Source organism: Mycetomoellerius zeteki, unplaced genomic scaffold (assembly GCF_001594055.1).
Source record: "Mycetomoellerius zeteki isolate Tzet28-1 unplaced genomic scaffold, Tzet1.0 scaffold106, whole genome shotgun sequence".
NCBI classification, from domain to species: domain Eukaryota; kingdom Metazoa; phylum Arthropoda; class Insecta; order Hymenoptera; family Formicidae; genus Mycetomoellerius; species Mycetomoellerius zeteki.
In genome coordinates, this window is record NW_017255975.1 from 3,668,888 (window position 1) to 3,687,352 (window position 18,465).

General features: G+C 35.6%; 2 protein-coding genes across 5 annotated transcripts in view; one reads left to right on the forward strand and one right to left on the reverse strand.

Annotated features, from left to right (window-relative positions):
* The window catches only part of LOC108724043 (protein fem-1 homolog CG6966), a 37,358-nt gene extending 29,582 nt beyond the window's left edge, over window positions 1–7,776 (forward strand). The window contains 8 exon segments of the mRNA XM_018450183.1: window positions 1,619–1,778; window positions 2,150–2,350; window positions 5,183–5,434; window positions 5,546–5,592; window positions 5,594–5,688; window positions 6,145–6,583; window positions 6,665–6,877; window positions 6,965–7,776. Coding sequence (XP_018305685.1) covers window positions 1,619–1,778; window positions 2,150–2,350; window positions 5,183–5,434; window positions 5,546–5,592; window positions 5,594–5,688; window positions 6,145–6,583; window positions 6,665–6,877; window positions 6,965–7,369 — 1,812 coding nt within the window. The 3' untranslated portion in view covers window positions 7,370–7,776.
* An 814-nt stretch (window positions 7,777–8,590) lies between these two features.
* On the reverse strand, window positions 8,591–17,132 carry rump (heterogeneous nuclear ribonucleoprotein rumpelstiltskin). 4 transcript variants are annotated; one of them, XM_018450923.1, is made up of 9 exons: window positions 16,935–17,026; window positions 15,271–15,640; window positions 14,551–14,853; window positions 14,231–14,477; window positions 13,977–14,153; window positions 13,458–13,903; window positions 12,564–12,699; window positions 12,248–12,334; window positions 8,591–9,533 (listed from the first exon to the last, which is right to left on the reverse strand). In XM_018450923.1, the coding sequence occupies exons 1-8, from the start codon at window positions 16,949–16,951 to the stop codon at window positions 12,279–12,281; spliced, it is 1,752 nt and encodes a 583-aa protein (XP_018306425.1). In that variant the 5' UTR covers window positions 16,952–17,026; the 3' UTR covers window positions 8,591–9,533; window positions 12,248–12,278. The 4 variants fall into 4 exon arrangements, with proteins under 4 accessions (XP_018306425.1, XP_018306415.1, XP_018306441.1 ...); XM_018450913.1 differs by lacking the exon at window positions 8,591–9,533 and adding an exon at window positions 11,115–12,183; XM_018450939.1 differs by lacking the exon at window positions 8,591–9,533 and having other exon boundaries at window positions 11,115–12,334; window positions 16,935–17,132.
* Between the last annotated feature and the right edge of the window lie 1,333 nt (window positions 17,133–18,465).

An 18,465-nucleotide genomic window follows, 5' to 3' on the forward strand; every position in this document is an offset into this window, starting at 1 on the left:
ATATAATATAATATATATATATATAAATTATAAATTAATTATTATTTGTCATTTTTCGATATATGCATATGAGGTTATTTCTTTTTTCCTTTTTTCAACAAGAATCTAGGGCTTTCACGAAAAGTATGTAGGTCTTCTCTTCGGAAAGGGGGAACATTAAAGAGAGAGAAATATGCGGGAGAAAGAGAAGAGCAAAGAACAAAAAGCTGTAAAGTATCGGCTCTGCCCCTCTTTCTCCTGGTAGAAGCCCAGCGGCCCATCGTAAGCAGCAGTTTGCTTGTCACGATGAACCCCAATGTCTCCGATTATTCGTTTAACGGGACTCGCACGTCCACGATGGTCGGAGAATGATTTCTTCAGAAGGCAATGGGTAGAAGATTCGGTTCGTGCGCTCAGTCTTCTTCTAGGCGAGTGCGCGTGTGGAGTGCTCTGATTCCGAGCACAAGGAGATAATCGTAGAGTTTTCTTAATTCCTGAACATTAATACGTCTGCCGTCCAAAGGAATTAAAAACAAGTCATGTAAAAGAAGAAATTGTGATTTTTTTTAAACGGCAAACTCCTTCGACGTTGAAGAGAACATATCCCAAATCGATCGCCTCTAATAATATATACAGAATTCTTCAATTTGACTTGACTGATCTATCCTCTCGGATGCGACGTTACAACCGGTGGCTATAATGCGATGATGATATAATTATTATTTGATTGTTAAACGTAATAAATCGTTAATGTCCCCTCAACATTGTCATAACACTGTTTAACACTTGACTCAATAATACTTGAAATCTCGCACACTTAGAGAAACTCATTTTCGCGTGTGACTGCGAAGGACAAACTGAAACTTTTGTCATCTCGCGTTGCACGTTTTTGTGGATTTGCAAGAGGCTTTCTTGTCGGTGACGCAAGGATTCAGTCTCCTAGCGTTCAAATAAAACATGTACCATAGCCACGTGGTGTTCAAATCGACAGTGAACGTCGACGCGAGTAATTCTTATCTCCAGACGACGTTTTCGGTCTTATCTTGACAAAACCTCAAGTTCCTCTCTTGTGAAATTCGAAGTGAAACTTCTTTGAATTGAATTTGGAGCAAAAATCGTACTTATTTATTGAAATCTAAATATCCGACTATCTCCCGAACATTCAGAGTAGAATAATTAAAAGATAGACGTAAGGATAATATTGAATGGAATTTGGAAAAATAAGCAATTGTGAAAAACCTTGAAGAAATTGGAGAGAACAATCAAGGAGAGAACAAGTTTCAAGAGTGAAACAATAGGAGACAGGGAATGACTTTGAAATCTATTTATTATACATATATTTATTTTATACATCGGGCGAATCCTTAGTGTGTATAGGTGTATAGCTGTTGCGCCAGTAATTCGCTTACACCTTAAACCAGTCGACTTTGAAATATCTATCTGTACACATCGCACGGCACGTCCGTGCTGTTCACGCACGCGCTAACTCAATAAGCGTCCAAAACGGGTTCCGTATTATCGAACGTAAGTCGTCGCGCGAGTATTTTGAAACTTGTATCGTTTCCGCAAATTTATAATCGCGATGATTTTTATAAAAGCTAAGCATATCGAGTGAAAATTCCTTTTCTCTTCTCGAAAGGTGTTCCTGGAGCATCGAGGCAAGGATGAGGTAGGACAATTAGTCGGTGCCAAAACCCATGGCGCAACACCCTTAGTCATGGCATGTCGGAATGGACATTACGATGTGGCGGAATACCTCATCGAAAAATGTGGGGCAGACGTGGAGCAGCCTGGATCAGGTCAGACTGCAATCCTTTCACAGCTTCTGTTTGTGTGTGTGTGTGTGTAGATTGATGATCTATTTATTGAGAACAGTTTTTTTTCCAATAAAAAATGACGTTTGACAAAGACGCACTTTAGTGCTTTTTTTTTTAAATCAAGTTTGAGATTTTTTCTTGGCACTACATGGTGTAGGTAGCTTAAAAATTGTGGCTGCTATAATCAACGTCTCATACGTCATAAGCTGGTACAATGTACTGCACTTCACGTGATTTTATTTATAATTATTATGTTATAATTATTATTATTTACGTCATTATTGTGTACGTTGAAACTAGTAGATCCTCTGTTGTGATATTAAAATTTTACTAGAATATTTCTTCGAAAACAGTGGTCTTTGAGGGTGAAACAATCGAGGGTGCTCCGCCCTTATGGTGCGCGGCTGCCGCTGGCCACTTGTCCTTAGTGAAACTACTTGTGAGACGAGGAGCCAAGGTGAATTCAATCACAAAGACTAATTCTACACCTCTCCGTGCTGCATGTTTCGACGGGCATTACGATATCGTCAAATTCTTAGTGCAACATGGTGCAGGTGAGGAAACATACAAATATAAATTTGGGAATTATTTTTAGAGATATAAATTTATAACTTTTTAAAATTCCGTACAATTTTTTTTATTTTTCTTTGCGGAAAAGCGAATGCAAGTAAAGCAAGTTTTGCAAAAAAAATGTAAGACATTTGCGAAAATTTATATAATTTTGTAAGAATTACGCTTACTAATCGAAAGGATTTGATTTTTTATTTAAAATAAAGCATGATTGGGAAAGTGACTTTGTAAAACTAGTTACAGTTACAGGTTTTTTCTCTTAAAAAATAACTAATTACGAGTTACCGTTATAAGTTACCGATTCTGAGCAGTAACACGTTACATTTGCTTAAAGAATGACAAGTCATTTTCAGTTACTTACAAGTACTTTTCAGTTATTTTTTTGTTATTTTTTTTGCATTATTATTTTATACATTTCTAATATTACTGAATTATTTTACTTATTATAAACATTGATCATAGATTAAATTTTTATAGATAGTATATACACTTGACATCACTTAAATTATGGAAGCAATATTAAGTCGTGTTCACAAAAATCGGTATTAAAAGACTTCTATCTTTATTCTTAATGCAGATATTTACAGGGTGTAATTATTTTATCAGGGATAAAGTTTCAATCGAAAGAAATAATCACTGATTGTTTACTGAATACTTCAGTCTATTATATTGACGAATAAGTTGTGATGTGAATAAGTTGAAAAATATGTAAAATAATTATAAAAGTAATTATTAAATTAGTTACAAGTTACGAAAAAATGTAAATTAAGTTACAATTGAAAAGAGCGATTCCAATAGGCTTTCTACAATAAGCCGTTATCTAAGTTGTAAGTCTTAAACCGTAAGAAATTGATTAATGGGCTTTCTACAACAAGTCATTAGTGACTAATCATGTCACGTTAGTGGTAAATAAGTTAGAATTATAAGTCATAAATCTTAGGAAACTTTCATCCAGAATAAATCATATTAGATCAACAATTAAAATTTGTATTAGATCTACGAAAATTAATTAATTAAGAAAAACAAAACTTATTTTTAGTAAAAATAGGTCAAAGCGGATTTTAGTGCTTAAATATTTCAGAGTGAATTTATATACATATTCAATTCTGCAAACCGTGCACAGAAATCTTTCTCGGTCTTGAAACAATCATGAACAAAACTAGCATATCACATAAAATTATTAAATTGATAAGCAATTTAATAATTCCCTGATGGAAAAATTCCGCTGAAATTATTTCACGTTTTGGAACACTTTTCAGTAAAATTTCAGCATTTTAGAAAAATTTCAATTTAATTTCAGCGATTTTTAGCTGAAAAATTCATTTTCAAAATTTTAAAGAAATTTTAGCGATTTTTCAATGTTAGCTGAAAAATTCACTTTCAGTGAAATTTCAGCAAATTTTCAGCAATTTCGCTAAAATGTTCCAAAATGTAGAATAATTTCAGCGAAATTTTTCCACTTGGGATTTGATTCTAATAAACATCTTAAAAGAATAGAAAATAATAATTAGATGTTAATCTAAGCATCTTAAGAAGGCTTGGCATCTTGTAAATAATTTAATTTATTCCGAAAAATATTGCATCGATCGATTTGAACATGGTTCTCTCGTATTCCTCTCTCGTGTAGGCATCCTCACCATGAATATATGTATAAATTCACTCCAAAACAACTATATCCGCTTTGACTAAAAATTTATTCTTTTAATTGATTCATATTAGATCGTTAACCCCAAAAAAAATATTCTGCTATTTAACGATTCCGTGTCAGAGGATTTTCCATTTATATATGACCTCAAGAGGATATTCTATAAAATAAAGAAAACTTCGTATAACCATAAAGTACTGGATTTAGAGCCGGAATTTATGGCCGGTATTCATAGTCAGATCTTAAATTTAAGACTGTCTTAAGTTCAGCCTTGAGATATCATGAACCAATCAGAGAGCCGCATTAGCATCTTAAGACATTACTTAAAACGGTCTTGAAATAAGAACCGACTACGAATACCGGCCTATAATCCGGTCTTAATCTCAAGCAATGTCTTAAGATGCTAATACGATTCTCTCATTGGTTCATGCGCTAGTTTAAGACCATCTCGAATCTTGAGCAACGTCTATGGATTCCGCCCTCCGATTGCAATCCTTTCAATATTAGAAGAATATCTTGCATGTATTGACATGCACGCGTACCACGGTAGCACGTAAATGACAAACTTCTTGTAACAAATAAATGTGCCGCTAGTATTTTGTATATCCTCTTATTTCAAAAGGCTCTATTCGAGTTATCACAATAGAATTTTCTATAAAGGAATTTATTTTTGATCATAGCTCATGTGTCCTCATTTTTATAGATGAATACTTGTCATAAATACATGCACCTGATTAATGTATGATTAATATAAGATTTTTTGCTTAGAGGAAATGCTAAGAGGAATTCCCCACTTATCGGCAGAACATTTTTTTTGGATGTATATCACAATATTTCAGAAGATGATTGTTCTCAAATTATAATACATTATGTGATTGATTAATCATAATGTAATCCAAGTTTTAAATCGTAAGAAATGGAATTTGGCCACATTCATTCACTAATTACTGACTTATTGTTGCCTTATTATGATACGCTACTAACTGACTTACAACTCGTTCCCTACTTCTAATCTATTACTAACGGCTTATTGTAGAATGTGTGTAACTGTAACTTCGTTACGAGTCACGAGTTACTTCCCAATCCTGAGAAGAAGTTACTTTATATCGTAGAATATTTAAAAACTCCATCGAAACCTTTATTGATCTTTTCTCCGTCTTCTCCGTTACAGATATCGAGATGGCGAATCGACACGGGCACACGTGCCTAATGATCGCCTGCTACCGGGGTCACGTTAAAATAGCGAAGTTCCTACTCGCCCTGAAAGCAGACGCGAATCGCAAGTCCGTGAAGGGTAATACAGCGTTACACGACTGCGCCGAAAGTGGATCCTTGGAGATATTGAAAATCCTTGTCGAGCATGGGGCCCAGATGGACGTGGACTCCTATGGGATGACGCCACTTCTCGCGGCAGCAGTAACAGGTTAAAGCAGAAAGTTCCACGCACCACTCGAAGGTTCCCCTAAGACAGTTTATTTAGCTTCGAGGAAAAAGCGAGCGCTGACCGAACGTTTCTTCGCTTCCTCTCTTCCAGGTCACACGCATATCGTCGAGTATCTCATAGGCATTCCCCAACTGTTCAATCGACGCGCTGGAGTTACTTGGAGCTACATACGTGGATAAAAAGAGGGACATGATTGGCGCCCTGCAGTTCTGGAAACGTGCCATGAACGAGCGGTATGTCTCCACACACGGACAGACTGTTAATCCGTAACTGAAAACCATGTGCCTTTTATTTTAAAACACTTTCTACATAATTTTGTATAATCGGAATGCGAAACATAAAAAATGACCTCAAAAATCTGTTTTTTTGCCAATTAATCAAAAAAAATTTTAAGATGAGTATAGAAGTAATTTTAGGGAACCAAACAGTGTTGAACATTTTTTTGTAAATAATATCGTTTGGCGATGCGATCCGAATTTTGAGGATGATCACAAAATGGACGAAATTTAAATATCTTTATAAATATAAAATATAATATAAAATTAAACTTAAATAATATAAAATATTTTATATATATTTTTTTATAAATTTTTTTTAAAAAAAGTTTAATTTTAATTTTTATTTAAAAAAAAGAAGTTTACGCTATATGTTGAGTAATATATAGTTATGTACATATATTTTTCCCGTAGATATCAGGGAGACGGACCAGTGATAGCAAAACCTGAATCTCCACCACTTGTAGCCGCTTACGATTACGCCCGAGAGGTAATTGAACCCGAAGCTTTGGACGATTTGTTAGCAGACCCAGATGAAATGCGCATGCAGGCACTGGTGATTAGAGAACGAATATTAGGACCGGCTCATCCAGACACTAGTTATTATATTAGATATCGCGGAGCTGTCTATGCGGACGCGGGTAAATTCCGTCGCTGCATCGAATTGTGGAACTACGCTCTCGATATGCAGCAGAGCATGCTGGAACCGCTAAATCCTATGACACAAAGCTCTCTATTCAGTTTCACCGAACTCTTCAGCTTCATGGTGGGCGAGGAAGGTAGACAGACGACAAGGGGTCGCAGAGTACCGCCAGTAAAGAGGGAAGATCTGATGAGAGTTTTCGAGAAAGCTGTAAGTACGAAAGTATCATTGTTGTCTATCAATGTATCTCAAACTATCAATATTTATTCGTTTACACTACAAAAATTTTAGATTAACGAAGCAGCGAAAGGAAAGCAAATGCTGGACAAGATGGGCGATCTGACATGCGAGCGTGATTTTACATTCTTGAACAGAGTTCTTGTTATCACTCTGCACTTGGCGTGTCTATTAACGCGTGAGACCGGAGAAAAGGATAGCGAAGAATACAATGCCTTCCACAAAGAGCTCTACAAGTTAATCCGAATAAACGCCAAAGGCAAACACGTGAGTGGCACTTAAAATAGTTATTAATAATAAAAGGGAGATTAAAAATAAATATCTACGTTTCCGGTTCTGTAATGTGTCTTTCAGGGCCGCGACGCGCTGCATTTAGTTCATAGCGAGGACGGTGCGCTGGTTGGCAAGTATCCCATATGCAAGTTCCCATCTCCTCATTTGACTAAAGCTCTGCTGAGAGTGGGCGCAAATGTGGCTGCCAGGGACAACGACGGCAACACGGCTCTGCACCTTACCGCGCTATTGCAGCCTTGGCGACCGATTCTGTCGATCGATCTGCTCGATGCCGGCGCGCATCTCGATGCGATAAACAACGATGGCAAGACGTTCCAGATGCTATTGCCTAATAAGCAGCTTTACGATTCGATTTGTCCTCTGAAATACACCACACTCGCCTGTCTAGCCGCGCGAGTGGTCAAAAAGACGCAGAACATTAGCAGAGTGCCCGCACACCTCCGTACTTTCGTTGAGATGCACTAGTTGCGAGACACCACCAGTGAAATATGCCATGGCAAACAATTTATTCTAATCGAGAAAATGTGACGACTATAGAAAGCAATGGTGATAATTCGGGCGTTAACTTGAATTCATAATTCATTCATTCTAGCATTTCGATATTCTCCTTATTGTACAGGATTTCAAAATCGTTCTGATTTCTAGTTGTTTTTTTAAATGAGGACGATTTTGAGATTCTTGTATATAATTCGTACTAGAACAGAGATAAAAAGATTGTCCCTGAGAAGCACAAGTCTTCTGACTGATGATATAATACGAAGCACACGTGATCCCAAGAAGATTTTTTGATAGCTTCTCTCAACATACATAAAAACATGTTTCGCAATAAGATTTTCGCAAACAAAAAATATTTTTTTATTTCAGTTAACAACTTTCTTTTTATGCTTCGTAATTAATTTACTGAAAGAAAACTTCAAATATATGCGGAAATTATATTTCGCTATTAAAAATTTTATATTCAATAAAGTGGAATAATATACACTTTATTTATGTATATACATATATATATTTTTTAATACGATTATGGTAATTCATAAAATATCTATTTTCTCATAAAAGGAATTTTAAAAAGATTAAAAAATTTAATGAGAACCTGGATCCATTCTTATTATTTCAGTTGCTAATTTTTTATTTTATATAATTATTTAATTAACCTTTATTTTAAAATTAATTGGAGATATTAACGTTTTTATCGAAGTAAAATTGATTTATCAGCATTTTTATTTAAACCCTTGCTTGCCATTATTTTTGTTAGACTGAGATTAATAAATTAGCAATATATTTTAATAGATCTCTTTAGTATCAATGTGTGATGATACGAAAGAGAAGCTTTTCAATTTTGATGAACGAGTTAGATGAATATTGGTATTGCAACAAAGTGATAACGCAGACATTGTGATCTTATTATTGCGAACTTGGCTAATTAGGCCTCTCCCCTATACATAAACCCCGCGCAAGCCATATTATATATATATATACATAATACGTTGATAATGCTAGATAACATAAATGTACGTTAAAAATTCAAGTGTGTTATCTTAGAAAAGTGACTTTTTACCTTGTTGTATAAACAAATAAAGAGAGAAACATGGATATTTGTAATAAAAGTTTTCTGACACTGTGAACAATGAATGATACAATTTTACATCTAGCATACTACAATTTTATTTTTCAACATTTTTCACATGTATAAAATTATGTTCTCTTAAATATATGAATAAAGCGTGAAACATAAAATTGTAGTATGTTACGTTTGTCTCTTATTTCAACAAGTTTCGAATACATCACACAAGTTACTCCAGAGTTTGCTAATCATTGATATTTCAACGAGAGCAACAGTGTTCGGATGATTTTATATATTATTCGTACAAGTTATAAAATTTTGCGCATTCATACCTTTATTTGAAATGTGATAATCCATGTATACATAGTTTATAGAGAAAAACGAACTCGTAGCTACATAATTATATATAAATATATACAACACATATAAACGGGCGTGTGATGTTTAAGGTGCCTTTTTCTTTTGAGAGCTGTTGAACAGTGCATTCTTTACGCTAACACGTGAATACGATTGTCGCAGTACTGTTTGTATCATTAAGACTAATTTATACGTACGAATTACCTACCCGTATTTACCGTTATTATGCAATTTTATATATGTTTTACATGTTTCATTTGAGCCGATGATCCCGTTACTGGCACATTACGCGCGTCCGAACTATTAACTGCATTATTGTAATATCACAGGACGTCGCCGCTACGCGATTTTCCACAAAAATAGTAATCCTTACACTTACCCCTCGCGTACCGAAAGCTATTTTATAATGTATAGGTAAATGAAGAAATACAGCTGTAATTGAAAGTATGATTTGACAATTCATTCTTTTTTTTATTTCGCGCGACTTACAGATAGGCTGTGTTCCGTTACTCACGAGTATTGAAAATCTACAGTTCACGTTACGTATACTATAAATTTTCGGTACTCGCAGTGAATCGTGGAACGCAGCCACAAACGTCGCACGGAATAGTTTCCCTAGAAGAAAAACATATGCGTGAAGTGATTGTCAGCTATTAAAACTTACCTGTCATCGTCACATTTTGGAACAGACGTTTTCTCGATCATGATCTGAAAATAATCAATAATATCCATTGTATCTATGCCCCAGTGTAACAAAAATATTCCTTACGATTATTTATACATATATATTATATATATATATATATATAATTTTATTCTGTCTCGCGAGAAGAGAAAAATGCTTTTCGTTTTCACGTAACAAGAGATATTGAACGGTTGTACCGTACGAATCGCATAAATGTGTCACAATGATAAGAGTAAACGCTTCTTTGGCCCCTAAAATCGACGGAACTGTTAATGCGGAAAGCACCGATTCTCGAGGAATAATATAAGTAACGACAACTTTTATATCATGTATCAGAATCCTGACGTAATATCAATAATAAAAAAAAAAGACAATGTCTTCTTCAACTTGTAGGAATTTAATCAAGCGTTGAACGAAAGGGAGGATCAATCGCTAAGAATGCGCTAACGTGCGCATATTTTTTTATCGCCGATCGCAGATGAAACGTCGATGAACGCTCTTACCATTAAAATACATTAATAAAACTCTAGAAAAAAACCGCAAAGTTCCGTATATGACAAATCGACGGAGGTTGTACAAAGTGAGTACTTGGAAATAAATACAAAATCATTGGCGCGCATGGAAGATTTCGCCGTCCTTCATTCACAGTTCTATATACGAAATCGACTACACCATGTTAAAGACGACAAAAACCTCGTGTTAACTATTCCTTTCTCGGTCACACTTCCATAAAAAGTCCATCGATGCGAGCTCAATTTCATCGACAGTAAAAGTATCGCTAAAAATTATTGGAGATGAAGAATACACTTCGTGACAGCACCACGCATAGACATGTTTAAATTCTCGCTATTAATGACAGAAAAAGTAATTATACTAATCTCTCTCTCTCTCTCTTTCTTTCTCTCTTTCTCTCTCTTTCTCTCTCTCTCTCTCTCTCTCTCTCTCTCTCTCTTGGGGCCAGATACCGTCAATCGTCTCTCTTCCCAGAACCGTCTTCGGAAAATCAGGGAAGAAAATCATCTGAAAAAGTATCTCACCTGCGAGCTTGAACGAGCACCTTCCTCCCCATTGCGCAGATACTGACGTTCCAATTGTACGGAAGATAATCTGAGGAGTGATCTGTATTTTAAGACGTATCAATAAACGAATGGACTCGTATTCTGCTTAAATGCAACGTGTTTACAAGACAATTATGGTTAATCGTACCATTTAAACGCGTTGCATCGCATGCTAAAACTCACTTGACAAGATCCATCCGAACCAACAAGAGTGATCGCTTAAAAAAATAATAATAAAAGTTCACACAACAGCACAGAAATAAAACACAACGATCAGCATAGTTTTTTTTATAGCCAAAATGAATTTGGGTTTTATTCAATCACTGTTATGAGATTGTTGATTATACAAGAGTGTTATACAATAGAATGTTCCTCGAGATCTACATGGCGAGAGGAGAGTTATGTTTACCAAAAAATATTTCGGTGACACCAAATGCAATTCGTCCATTGTACCGGAATCAATCCAAGTCTTGTCTGCGTACGTTTCTGTGGGGGAACGGAAAAGATTAAAAGATGCTACTCGATGTCACGAGAGGCTCGATTTACTTTTTGGTAAACATACTACGGTGCATAAAACGCAGAATTTATGCCGAATCTAGATCGTCCGATGTACGTTCGCCGAAGTATTGAAGCGAGTTTGAGTAAAATGAGAGGGGATCTTCCTAAAAGCGGCGGAATACAACAAATTTTTCTCGTATGCTTCATTTAGGTCGTTAAATTATTCTTACAAAGATGCAAAACAGTATGTATGTAGTACGGTAAATTAAAAAAAAATTAATAATAATAAACGATGTGATCGCGTAGAAATCGTGGCGATAAAGCGCTGTTCCCCTGTCAAACACCACATGTGCTTTTTTTTACGCATAAGTGCGAACGATGCGACGAGAATATCCAACACAAAAAATCCACGATCTGCATAAAGTAAGGTTTTAAACGAGCATACCTCGATAATTCGCAAGCCGGAAATCTAATTCGATCGAATAATGATTTTACAACGTTAAAAAATGTGTTTTCATGAACGAAAGATAAATCTCTACCCCTTGATGGACTCAGCTGCGAATGAGCAGAGCATCACGTTAGATCGGAATGATGGAGAACCGATCGATCTCTCGTCATGATAATTAAGAAGTAGACTTACAGACTACAGAATCGCTAATTACGGTAATTAACCTGTAAATAGTGAATAACCTACACACACTGAAAAGAAACCTACTGACTTACTTATAGATCATCGTGAAACCTAAGCCTAAAAACAACTAAACTATAGTCACGATCATCGCTAGAAAAAAAAAACTGATATAAGAAGTGAACAATTAGTAGACTTCCATTGTAAAAAGGAACGATAGTCTGGTGATATATAAACAATACAGAATTGAAAAGTTGAAAGGGAATAAAGAGAAAGAGAGAGGGTGTGGAGAGTGTACGTCAATCAGTGGTCATATCAGTGACTGTTACAACGTTGAGTAGCCATCACAAACACGACTTGCTGATCTTCCAAAGACAGATACTTCTCACTCACTGTCCTAAGTTCTGCCAGATAACGAGGATGAATTTCAAGTATTGTCATTAGGAGTGGAATCCTGCAGACGACACATAAACACCCAGCTTCCTCACGCTGCGTCAATAAGTTATGGTTAAGCATCGAATTATGGTAATATAATCTTTTCTATCGACGTTACCTTGAATCCCTCGAGGCTTATCCTTCCATTCTTAGTAGAGGCGCACATCAATTGTCCTGCCGTCGATACGCGATCGATTCATCATAGCTAATTGTGATAATTAAGGAAAACTCAATTGTACAACACAATTTTTTCAAAGTAATTATAAACAATGATAAAATTAGCAAATAGATGATCATTGTAATGTAACTCTTTTCTTTCTTTATTACATATCTCGTAGTTAATAATTCAAAGAAATAAAAGGTAAAAAGGAAGAAAATGGTCAAATTATTTTTTTTCTAATGTTAAAATTTTTGTTTCGCTTTAAAAAGGATACTCACAGCACGCTCGGCATCCCATTCAGATGCGAACCGTACCATGCCCATATCGGCACCTCTCATTTCCGCGAATTTTACCTCTCCGGCGTCCTGGAACTTATCACGCAACATCTGCCATGTAGTGTTTGGAGGTAGCTGCAACACAAAAATTGTAATTAAATATTAAATCACTAAAAAATAGACAATATTAGTGTTTTAAGGGATGGAAAACCCCAGGAAAGAACCCGGGATTGAATGAGAATGAAAAAACATTTCCCACGCCTTGAGGGAAAGAACCAGTGATGGAAAATTGCTTTATTTGATGTTGCAAAAACAAAGCAATTAAAAGCACTGCTTTGTTTGATGTTGCATTGCTTTATTTACAATTTACATTACATCTATAATATAATGATTATCTTGTCTGAAGTAAATAATGAAATTGAGTAATTTATGGAGACTTTCTAATTCTGGTTACTAATTTTTTATTTTGCATGTTTCCATCTTCACAAAAAAAAACGTTCATTTTAATATAATTCTATATCTTTTTTATAATTGCTTTTAAATGCTTAATGTATTTTGTTTTTCATGCTCAGCTTTAAAAGCGCTAAAAAAATTCCAGTAATGACATTTTGATATTTCTATAATTACATAAAATTTTATTATTCTGTAATAAAATGTCTTTTAAAAAATTTTTAATACAGAAGTGTTTTATATCTTATGTTATATTAAATAAAGACTTTTAAAAACAGGTTAAAACAAAAAGAAATGGAATACTATTAAAAAAAACATTTTTCTTCAGTGCCAGATTTTTTCCCTGGAAAAATCTCAAGGATAGGTTCTTTCCCGGAGATTTAAATATCTCAGGAAAATAACAATAAAAAATATAATAATAATAATGGAACAAAAGTACATACGTTGCCTATAAGTATAGTATCTGACATCTGTCTTGAACCGTTGGAGTTCTGTCGGTTACCGCCACCGCTTTGGCCCTGGTTCCCAGAAAACCCACCGCCGCCACCAGAAACACGATCACCGTCCCCTCGATTAAATCCTCCATCAAAATCTCTACCACCGCCACCGAAATTAGAACCACCAAAGGCATTGTTACCACCAAATCCTATATCGTTATCCAATTTGGATAATCCACGCGGCGTGAACGTATTATTCCCTTGTCCACCAGCTAAAGAAGCCTGTAAACCGCTTAAACTACCGACTCCACCTCCAAAGTTATTCAAGTTCGATGCTAATTCATTCGTCAATGAGGAATTCAGCAGTGAGCTTGTAGTGAGATTAGCACCTAAACCGGCGCCGGCAAGGCTAGCTTGAAGGGCTGCTGCATTCGTGTTTGACAATGCCGATGCTAGAACAGATAGGAACTCATTTATTTAATGATTTTGATTTACAAGAGGTGCATGTAAAAGGCGCACGCTCACCTAGTTGCGCAGGTACAACATTGTTCAAACCGGCGCCGAAAGCGCCCGCAGCTAAGACAGGCGCTGAGATTGGATTTACTACTGGCGGATTGTTTGCTTGCACATTAGGAATATTTCTAGCAACGTCTAACAATCTGTTACCACCGGCTCCAAGTCCCATGCCGATACCCTTCAAACCTGATTTACAAAAGTAAATTCGATTTATAAAAGCGTATCAAACATGTCTGTCGCGAACTGATGAATAATGTAAGTACCTTCGGGTAATTTAGGTGGCATATCAGGTTCATTAGCTCTGTCAAGTCTAACGGTCATACGCCTATCGTACAACTGTTGATTATGAAGCATTGAAATGGCTTGTACCGATTCTACCGGATGATCGTATTCAACGACTCCAAAACCCCTTGATTTACCATCCTTGTCTTTCCCCAATTCCACATGCAACACTTTTCCAGCCAATTTGAAAACTTCAAGTAGCTTCTTCTCATCAACTTTGTAGTCCAGCTGAATAAATAGATAGATTGTATAATTCTTCGATGATGCATACTTTTTAAAAATATAGTCGCGTCATACTAACGTTAGCGACGAAGACTCTCGTGACTAAAGGACCATTGATGCCTAAAGATTCTAAAAATTGCGTACTAAGACCATAGGTGTTTCCAAATTTATTGTCTCCACCTCCGCCACCGCCGCCACCGCTACCACCGCCACCACCACCTCCGCCACCGCCACCACCGCCTCCGCCACCGCTAGGTGCAGACATATTTTGTCTTCCGCCTCCTTGCGGTCTTGGAGGATCTCTGAATCTGTCGTCACGATTTCTATCATTATTACGACCTGTTGCTAAACGACCATATTTGTCACGTTCTACATCAAAATCCTGCAAAATAGATACAGTTCATCAAAGTTACAATAATATAAATAATCTTTAAAATTAATCTTTTGTTAAATTATGTATTACATGTATTTTTTAATAAAATGAAAAAATTATTAAAAAATTAAATTTTCCTATGTTGTATTTGAAAATACTAAAAGAAAGTGGATTAAAAATTAATTCAATAAGATGTAGACGTGTTTTTAAAAAAGAATCAAGATAAAATTAAAAAACTTTCATTTACAATTATATTGTTAAATATAAATATTAAATTATTTCATGTATAGAACATTCATTTTCATACGGAAAATATAAATTCTCGTTGCTTCTTGCGAAACTATACATATAATACACATCCTTAAATAAGATCTATTAAAATTATATCTAAAGCTTTGTGCGCAAACAGAAAATTTCTATACTTACTTCTTTAACAACAAGCTTTCTTCCTTTGATGTCGTATCGGTGCATCTTTTCCACCGCTATCTTCACCGAGTCTGAATCTTCGAATTCCACTATCCCACATCCTCTAGGCTTATCATTCTCATCTGTAAAGAGCTCCACGTGCGCTACCTTTCCAACCTCGGTTCTAAACAAATCCTTAAGATCTTGCCAACGAAAATCGTAAGGAATGTTGGAAACATAAATTCGACGTTCAGAAGCCTTCCTGCCGCGATCGTTTCTGTCTCTACTGCGATCGCGACTGGCCGAGTTTATGCGGTTTGGTCTGTCTGATCTTCGATTACGGTCGCGCTCTCTGCTTCTATCTCTGTCATCATTGTTTTGTGCCTGATTACTGTAATTACATGTGCAAAGTAATATATCATACATATACAGAGTTGTAATATTATAACATTATATAATACATTAATTTCCATTTCTATCAATGTAGATTAACTTTAATCTCAGTTCAACTTATTCTTCATTTTTTTCTAATTCTTAGAACTAAAAAAAGGTGCATTCCACTTAACACTCATAATACTAGCGAGAATCGTTTGTCCTTGTTTAACATTTGATAAATCAGATTGTATCTTTCTTTTCAGAAATTCAGTGAATAACAGAGATAGAACTACACTATTACCAAATACAAAGCATCTGTTATAGATAGATAAAGTTAGAATGAAATAGTATACATATGAGGAGAAAGTATATACATATTTCTCTCTTTCTTTCTTGTTTTGATAAAATCGCTAGTGGCCAGACTCAGTTATGACCTCTAATTAACTGTAAACTACATTATAGACATAAATATAAGAAAAAAAGAAGTAAATCATATATATGAGAGAGATATTAGAAGACATGGTAGTGTGTTGACCACGGTTGCCAGGTCTTCAGATTTCGACTGGAGACTCCAGTTTTCAGGACCAGTCTCCAGTTCTCCAACAGATGGGAAAAATCTCCAGTTTTTCGCTCGCGCGGAGTATTTATTAATTGCATATTTAAATTACGTGGAAAGTAATAAGAAAGTCTGTGATTATGTTCGTAGTTTATGTTATTTTACGAATAATAAAAAAGTTTGTAATTGTGTTCATACTGTATGTATAAATCTTGTAATAATAATAAGGTCTCTGTGATTGTGTTGATACTTTATGTTGGTCAAATATTAATAACAAAAAGAAAGTTTGTAACAGTGGTCACAAAACACGAATTAAACCTTGCGCCTTTTCTTCTTTTTTTTTTAAATGAAACAATCGGCCGATCTCCAGTCGAAATATGAAATCTCCAGCGCACGGAGACCTTCGAGCCCCAGCTGTACAGTGCTCGGGCAACCGTGGTCTTGACGTGGTCTTGACTAAGATCATACATGAACGAAAGGTTAAGAACTAAGCTGAAATTTTCGATACATTTACAGCCATACGCTCGCACAATTGCAACGCTGAAAAGTATCGAACGGTATTTATCAAGTTATGCCTTTCCTTTTGTCATTACAGTCGCCGCGAGATCGGAGTCACAGGAGTGAGATCGAAGTATTTCGCATCTCGTTGCATGCCACGATGCGACGATGACTCCGCGATAGTCAAATGGATGGTTAAGGACGAACCCCATTATGCGATTAATCCGCAGAAAGACGCACGGGACATTATACTTACTCCTCCGTCTTCATCATTATCAGAAACCGGTCCTCGCTCAGCTTCGGAAAAACAATCTTACGAACTACGTTAAACGGTATATCCAAGTGTACACCAGTACACCGAGCGTCGTATAAAATGGCTGTCACCGGAAGTGCAGCACGGAGCACTGCTCCACCATGGAGCACTGTGAGTGGCCACCGGATCTCACTGGACTCGTCAATATCGCGGAATATGCGTTCTCGCAAAAATCCCGAAGCGATTTCATCGATTTCCTAAAAGCGTAATTCGATTTATTATTCGAGCTTACAATTAAACTGCAATTAAAAAATACGCATGAAATATGTGTCGCGATGAGAAAAATACGAAACGTTTTTCTCGATGAGTTTTGATTTTTGAGATACACCGATATTAGAAAAAAAAAAGAAGTTACAAACCAAATTAATTATTCGAGAGTCTGCGCAGTAGGCGCGGTAACTATGAAATTCAACAAAATTATGTGGTTAATTTATCAAGCAATTTTTTTCTGTAATATTTTATTAATACGGAAATAGATCGAATTAATAATTTTTTAAGAAAAAATATTTAAAAAATATTAGATAAAAAATAATATATAGTTGTAGATACAACGAATTATATAGTTAAAAATTTCTCTTGAAGTATAACTTTGTCAGGTCAATTAATTAATCAATTAAATTAATCGGAGTTGGATTAAGTCGATTCAAAACAATTAATTCGACTAGCAAAATTGCTTAGAGCAAATTTTCTAATTACGTCATTTATTATCTTCGATGTAATCTTTTTTCCTATATACATATATAAAACACAAAAATTATAATAATTAGAAAACAATCAAATTTATAATATTCTCTCCATGATAATATCTTGATCAAAAAGTTCCCGGAATTACCACCAGGTGATGCTCTGAGTCAGCTGATTTGAGTTTTGTTTTTTTGGTTAGGTTGCCACATCTATCAATGGGTGCGTTCAGCAGAACGTTTGTTTTGCAACTGTTGTAAGTTTCCTTCGGGCTAATTGGATCATACTTTTAGATCTAGAAGAATGGTCCTATCTCAGCAGACAATCATAAAACGGTTGCAAAACTGTTGAGTCTGCTGAACGCAGCTATTGACATTTCCACCAAATTTTATCGCCATAGCTTGACATTTGTAAAAGTTACGCCGTCTTGAGTACATCTACCTCGGCACGTGTTTTCGATTTTTTAGTTTTAAAAATGGAGTTGAATTTGCAACAACAAATTTGTATTAAATTTTACGTTAAAAATGGATTCAATATTGCGAAAACCTTGGAAATGTTGGGAAACTGTTTCGGCAGTGATGCTCTAAAGAAAACAACCGTTTACGAGTGGCATGAACGCTTCAGAAGTGGTCGTGAATCCGTCGAGGATGACGAACGCAGTGGCAGGTCGTCGACATCGAAAACCGATGAAAACATTGGTATTGTACATCACGAATTTTTGCCAGAAGGTCAGACAGTTAATAAGGAGTATTATTTGGGCGTTGAGACATTTGCGTGAAGCAATTCGCCAAAA

Coding starts and splice junctions, on each gene's coding strand:
- rump (XM_018450923.1), bottom strand. Junction 13,904..13,976: donor TGTTGTACCTGCGCAACTAG/GTGAGCGTGCGC, acceptor TATCTGTTCTAG/CATCGGCATTGTCAAACACG. Junction 12,335..12,563: donor GGATGCCGAGCGTGCTGTGA/GTATCCTTTTTA, acceptor TATCACAATTAG/CTATGATGAATCGATCGCGT.